Source organism: Stylophora pistillata, chromosome 4 (assembly GCF_964205215.1).
Source record: "Stylophora pistillata chromosome 4, jaStyPist1.2, whole genome shotgun sequence".
Lineage (NCBI taxonomy): Eukaryota > Metazoa > Cnidaria > Anthozoa > Scleractinia > Pocilloporidae > Stylophora > Stylophora pistillata.
In genome coordinates, this window is record NC_142522.1 from 27,453,263 (window position 1) to 27,460,039 (window position 6,777).

General features: G+C 37.5%; 2 protein-coding genes across 3 annotated transcripts; both read right to left on the bottom strand.

Annotated features, from left to right (window-relative positions):
• Window positions 1–2: 2 nt before the first annotated feature.
• LOC148733142 (uncharacterized) lies at window positions 3–3,520 on the bottom strand. 2 transcript variants are annotated; one of them, XM_088756525.1, is made up of 5 exons: window positions 3,475–3,520; window positions 2,798–3,274; window positions 2,428–2,505; window positions 1,925–2,202; window positions 3–1,599 (listed from the first exon to the last, which is right to left on the bottom strand). In XM_088756525.1, the coding sequence occupies exons 2-5, from the start codon at window positions 2,872–2,874 to the stop codon at window positions 1,583–1,585; spliced, it is 450 nt and encodes a 149-aa protein (XP_088612651.1). In that variant the 5' UTR covers window positions 2,875–3,274; window positions 3,475–3,520; the 3' UTR covers window positions 3–1,582. The 2 variants fall into 2 exon arrangements, with proteins under 2 accessions (XP_088612651.1, XP_088612650.1); XM_088756524.1 differs by having other exon boundaries at window positions 3–1,685.
• Window positions 3,521–3,781: 261 nt separating this feature from the next.
• Window positions 3,782–6,762, bottom strand: LOC148733143 (uncharacterized). The gene is made up of 2 exons (XM_088756529.1): window positions 5,523–6,762; window positions 3,782–4,023 (listed from the first exon to the last, which is right to left on the bottom strand). The coding sequence occupies exons 1-2, from the start codon at window positions 5,736–5,738 to the stop codon at window positions 3,850–3,852; spliced, it is 390 nt and encodes a 129-aa protein (XP_088612655.1). The 5' UTR covers window positions 5,739–6,762; the 3' UTR covers window positions 3,782–3,849.
• Between the last annotated feature and the right edge of the window lie 15 nt (window positions 6,763–6,777).

Below are 6,777 nucleotides of genomic sequence, written 5' to 3' on the forward strand. Positions count from 1 at the left end.
GAATGTCAAAGAAACTAAGTAAACTATGTTATATATCCCAAAAGTGCTCAGGCATTACACTAAATGCCAGGACTTCAGCCTGGGTGAACCAGAAAGGATAGACAAAACAGCCCTATATTGACTATCAATGAAAAGCTAAGTATGTTATATATCCCAGAAGCACTCAGGCATTACATTAAATGCCAGGACTTCAACCTGGGTGAAACAGAAAGGATATACAACACTTCCCTATATTGACCATTTAATGAAAAGCTAAGTATGTTATATATCCCAGAAGCGCTTAGGCATTACACTTAAATGCCATGACTTCAACCTGGGTGAACCAGAAAGGATATACAACACTTCCGTATATTGACCATTTAATGAAAAGCTAAGTATGTTATATACCCCAGAAGCGCTCACGCATTACACTTAAATGCCAGGACTTCAACCTGGGTGACCGAGAAAAGAAATACGACACTTCCCTATATTGACCATTTAATGAAAAGCTAAGTATGTTATATATCCCAGAAGCGCTCACGCATTACACTTAAATGCCAGGACTTCAACCTGGGTGAACCAGAAAAGATATACAACACTTCCCTATATTGACCATTTAATGAAAAGCTAGGTATGTTATATATCCCAGAAGCGCTCAGGCATTACACTTAAATACCAGGACCTCAACCTGGGTGAACCAGAAAGGATATACAACACTTCCGTATATTGACCTTTTAATAAAAAGCTAAGTATGTTATATATCCCAGAAGTGCTCAGGTATTACACTTAAATGCCAGGACTTCAACCTGGGTGAACCAGAAAGGATATACAACACTTCCCTATATTGACCATTTAATGAAAAGCTAAGTATGTTATATATCCCAGAAGTGCTCAGGCATTACACTTAAATGCCAGGACTTCAACCTGGGTGAACCAGAAAGGATATACAACACTTCCCTATATTGACCATTTAATGAAAAGCTAAGTATGTTATATATCCCAGAGGCACTCAGGCATTACACTTTAATGCCAGGACTTCAACCTGGGTGAACCAGAAAGGATATACAACACTTCCCTATATTGACCATTTAATAAAAAGCTAAGTATGTTATATATCCCAGAGGCGCTCAGGCATTACACTTAAATGCCAGGACTTCAACCTGGGTGAACCAGAAAGGATAAAAAACACTTCCCTATATTAACCATCAATGAAAAGCTAAGTATGTTATCTATCCCAAAAGAGCTCAGGCATTACACTGAATGCCGGGACTTCAGCCAGGTGAACCAGAAAGGTTAAACAACATTTCCCTATATTAAGATATGAAATATGATATAGAATAATTAAAAAGTGATTAGGCAACACTAAACAGAAGAATATTATTACAGGATTAAACTTCAAGAAAATGGATTTCTGTAAAATTAAACAATGTTGACTGTGTTATACTACAATTGGTGCACACAATTCAATGTAATAATTCAAATGTTATACTGCTAGCTACCCAATATTTATACTTAAGTCTTCTGTAACAGGTGGTCTTTTCAAGCACTTGACTGTACCTGAACCATTTCCTCACAAAATGTAACTTGGTTCAACAGATATGTCTCAGCAACCTCTTTGCTCTAAAAAAAAAACTTGAGATTTTGTAATGGCAGTGAGCGCATCACAATCACATCAATGTTCTCCAAAAACCTGCGTTCTGTTGACCCTGAGAAGTAAGCATAGTTGTGAATTAACAATAGTAAAATTGCCTTTAGTGACCAAAGTTATTGATTGAGGATTGGAATAACAGCCAGTCGGACAAAAATATAGAATAAAAAGGGCCATGATTGGAAAAAACCGCTGAAACTTTGACAGAATAGCTACTGATCCCTCGCTGTAATTCAATAATCTAGTGATCTTCTGTTAGATCCTTATCCAAAGAATAACAAATAAAGAACTGTGCACCTGAAAATGATACTACTTGAATGTTGTGCCTCTCAATAGCACTTTCTTGCCCTGGTTTGGTCTTTACCACAATTCTCTCCCTCTCTTTCATACTGTCTGGTCCATAGTCAGACAAAACAGCATTGCAGTCCTTAAGGCTTCCACAGTCATGGGCAAACATGCCAAGCGAAACTAGCAACTGTTCAGTATTCCTCAGCTCACAATGCAGAGCACATAGATTAACATTAGATAGCTCCTCTTCAAGGAGAAAGAGCAAGTCGTCTCTTAGCCCTTTCCATCTGAAATAATCAGAAGAAAAACAGCAAATTTAGTTTCCACCTTTATAATCCAAACATACCATATTTCTGCTAGTAACTATCCACCAAACTGAGAATTAAACACATGTGAGAACTATCAACCAAAGTGAGAATTAAACACATGTATTTCAATAGAAAGTGAAGTAGTACACTGCAAGCTGGACTTTTTTTATGCATGTTAATACAGAAATGCAGAGTTGTACCTACCCCCCCAATATTTGCTTTGCTCTTTGGGAAACACTCAGCACAGGCTTCCCCACGAGGAACATCAGGACAGGCACATTCCTACAAATAAAGTGCACTATATTCTATAACTTAATATTGAGTTAACTGAGCTTAAGTCAGATAACATTCGCTACTATTTGTAGATATATAATCACTCAGTTCACCACAGATATGTTTATTTTTATAGACAAATTTCTGCCTTTCTATAATTTCAACACAAAGAAAGCTCCCACTAATTGATTACAAATAAATTGCATCACAAATACTGGTTACCTGAATGTGTTCTGTGTTTTTGTAGAATTCTGCTATGATGCGTATCATTTAAATAGCAATTGCAGGCTATATAACCTACCCTAATAACTTTGCAGAATACACAGCACTCTGTGTCCAATCCTCGCTTGCAAAGTTCATCAATATATTTGTCGGCATCACCACCTTTTCGCTTGAGTAGCATTATTAGCGCTTTGTAATCAAGAGTAACAGTCTCAAAAAAGGCCAGAAGATAACATCAAATTCAAGTTAATAGGTATACCACAGATCTCAAATGGTAGACTTGATGTTGAACACTACTTTCCTTTATATTTTATAACACTGCCAAGCATAAAATAGATTCAATAAGACTACAACATGACTAAATAGACATGTAACATAGAAACATTGCAAAGAAATAAAATAAGATAAAAAAAAATAAAGAGTCAAGATTAATTGGCAGACAAAAGTAATAACCTGTAAATTTAACTTTAAGCATCTTCCATCAACCACTATTCCTGTTTTCTTCATGGCATCCTTCTGGCAATTTATATCCTTTATGAGGGCCTCCACATTTTCCCTGCAGAACAAAAAAATGTGACATTGTAAAATTTCTAAAAACTAGTTGCAACTTACTAGTTTTCCTTGTCTTCTAGGCATGAGATGACTTGCTCGAAAATTAATTTCAACAGTTACATGGGGCTGGCTTCTACATACAAATGTTCCATGTAGAGTTTTAATAAGATATATGTTAACTGGCTTAAAATTCATGATTCTAACCTGTTTTCCTTACAGTTTGGAATTGCTATAGGGTACACACTTTTTTTTTTGGTGTCTACCTGTAAAGGCAAGGATGCACATGAATATTCAGATCTGTACTCGATCAAAAGAGATGTAGTCATCAGGTGACTACTTTAAAAGGAAACAATCACTAACTGACATATTGTAGTGTTGGATGTCTTGATGTACTCTATTAATCAGTCAGCTTTGCAAACAGGAAATAAAATTCTCACAGAACCTCAAATATACATAAGAAAGTAACTAACCTATGCAAACCTTAATGCATTAAGAAAAATAATTGTCAAACCTACCATAAAATGGTCTCCCATCTAGCTTAAAATTAATATCAAGAGTGTCCTTGTCAGGGTTATGCAATCAAGCCTCTCTAGCAGCCCAAGCCACTGCTGCTGAAAGGTTCACCTGGAAGCCATGTGGTGCTCCATCTGGTAAGGGATTGATGCCCATAGCTTTTTTTATCACAACAAAAATCATCTGATGCAATGCCTTTATTTGATTCTTATTCAAAAGGATTGGGATGTCAGTTTTAACCTACAGAGATAAGTAGAGAAAAACATGCTTATTAAATAGGATGCTGTCATTGATCCAGCTACTGTAACAATATGCTACTATGTGGTAGAGCTAATTACCATAAAACCCCATATTTAAAGCTCCCTTGGTTTTAAGCCCCTCCCAGATAAAAGCCCATCAATTTGCTAACAAAGATATTCTTGTAGATATAAGAACCCCATTTATAAGCCCATCTAATGTACAAGTGCAAATTCCTTTTGTGTTTCATTACTTTGAATTAGAACTATGAAATTGTTCCAAAAATTGAAATATAAATATGAACTTTGTTATTGTTACCGAGGTCTGTTCCATTCCAGTTGTTCCAGTTGCATAAGTGTTTCATAGATGTTTTTGAAATATATTCACAGCACCATTTATTGTGAAGCACAATAATTATAATGTATTATAAGTGTAATTCTAAATGTGATGGCATATTAGCTTAATTCAATTCTCGGATACATTATACCTCACTGTTCTGAAACATTTTTTCAATTCCTCGTATATGCCCCCCCCCCCCTCTGATATTACCCCTTTCCCCTGTTTATATGCCCATTCAAAACACCTTATGAAGTTACTTAAGCCGAGGGCTTGAACATGGAATCTTACAGTATGACACCCATCTTTTTATATTGGGGACGGGGGGGGGGGGGGGGGCAGCAAAACAATATGATTCAACCATATCCTTTTTTATCATCTGATATAAAACCAGCTGCTGCAATTATTATCAAAAGTCAGTAGAAAAACATTAATGGAATAAATTATAAGACTGTCAAGACCCTATCAAGGAAACAAACAGGAAATTTCTATTAAAGTAGCCATAAAATGTAATCATAGAAGTCTTATGTGCTGCAAAATCAAACTCAGCCAAAGACTTACAAAATTGCATGAGCTGGTAGGCTCAAGTACTTATCTATTCCAAATTGCACGAGAAAAATCATGTGATTACGTATCAACAATATACATGAAAAACTACGAGGTAGCTTATAATAATTATGCAGAAGAAAAGCGTCCGCATAACATACAAAAATAATTTATTTAAACCCTGCAAGTGACATTGTACGTTCGGTCCAAACAACCGCACACGATCAAACAAAAATAAGATAAAATGAAATTTTCACATCTTCGAGGCGCAAATAAGTTCAAATTCCGGCCAAACAGTTGCAGGAATTGTTCAGTGAGTTAGCTAATTCTGTGAGTTTTTTTATTATTGACCGATCAAGATGTTTGGTTTGTTACTTTCTATGCACTAATTAAATTAAGCCTCTTCTGAACTAAATTACATGAAAACTACATTAATCTTAGACGATCAGAGCTGAGTAATTTTTTTCATGTACATTATTAAGAAATTTAACGGTATAAGGTAGTTTTCCAGCCAAGCAGAAATGAGTTCCGATACACCACATAACCAACATTCACAACAAAACATAAGACAGCAAATACACTTTTTCCAATCTTACTAAAATATAAACGTTGTGACTTACGTTGGTTCGTCCTAGCTTGGAAATGCTAAGTAACGTTTGCCTTGCTTCGTCCGGAATCCTCGATTGTAGTTTGAAATACAGCAAGGTCCAGTCTGGTACTCTGAGGGATTGGAAAAACTGAGGGCTACTGTCCCCCAACATTGTTTCCAACGCTTGGAGTGGGCTGCTGCTGTTACTTCTAATTTTCTTGGCGATGTCGCTGAGCATTCGCCCCATCTCAGGACTGTGGACCTGACCTGCGATTACATCGGTGAGATTGACCTGAAATCTGTCGCAAACATCGCTGATCGTTGTCCACACATCCTCGACGACTTTCTCCTCCTTCTCCTGAATTTTGTTTAACTGTGATGTTTGTCTTTCGTGGCTGATTTTTTTTAATTCTTCTGATAGGGATACTAGCTGACTCCGCGCTTGATCGAGGTCGGCTTTTAGTCGATTGTTTTCAATTTCGATGGCTGCGGAAGCATCACGAGCAGCTTTCAGCTCCTCGCGAGAGGGTTCTGTCCTCGTGTACCGGTTCACAAGAGCCAATACAAAAGACCAAACAACACACAATAGTTAACCGAGAACTCCTAAACAAAGAAAGAACAATGGTAATTCCCTTGTGAACCGGTACACCAGGACAGAACCCGCGAGAGTCATCGCTTGGTAGAGTTGCAGAAGTCTCCGTTCCCATTTTTAGCGAATTTATTTTCTCGATCAACCAACGGTGTTTCGCCACTTCTCCTTCTTTGAATTTCTGTCGGAGGATGGCAGAAACAACTCCAAATAGAGAGGCGATGGCCACTTCATTGTTGTGAACATATCGGCCATCCAAGCTCCCGCCATTTTTCAAATCCGAAAGCTGGACCATGCAAAACTCGCTTGGAAAATGTGCCACTAACGGGCTACTTGAGAAAAACTTCCTCACTCTCATGCCACATATCTTGAAATTTAAAACAAACGATTGCTTTGCCTCATCTGTAGAGGGAGAGTGCAACAATTCAACCCTTTGAAGTTCGAAGGAATCCATAACTGCACTCTACCGCGGGAAACTAAACTTTCCCGCTTTTGCCTACGCATATCATATGAAATCCAATCTCGAAATGTCGATGGGCCGATCCAGCCCCTAAAAAAGAACAGGCTTCATCGTGCCCAGCAGGAGTAGAGATATTGTACAAAATCAAGATTACTGTGAGCGATTACAAAAACAAGCTGTCAAGGCGATAATAGACACTTAGCCGGTTTATGACGTCACTCCATAGCAACCAGCCTT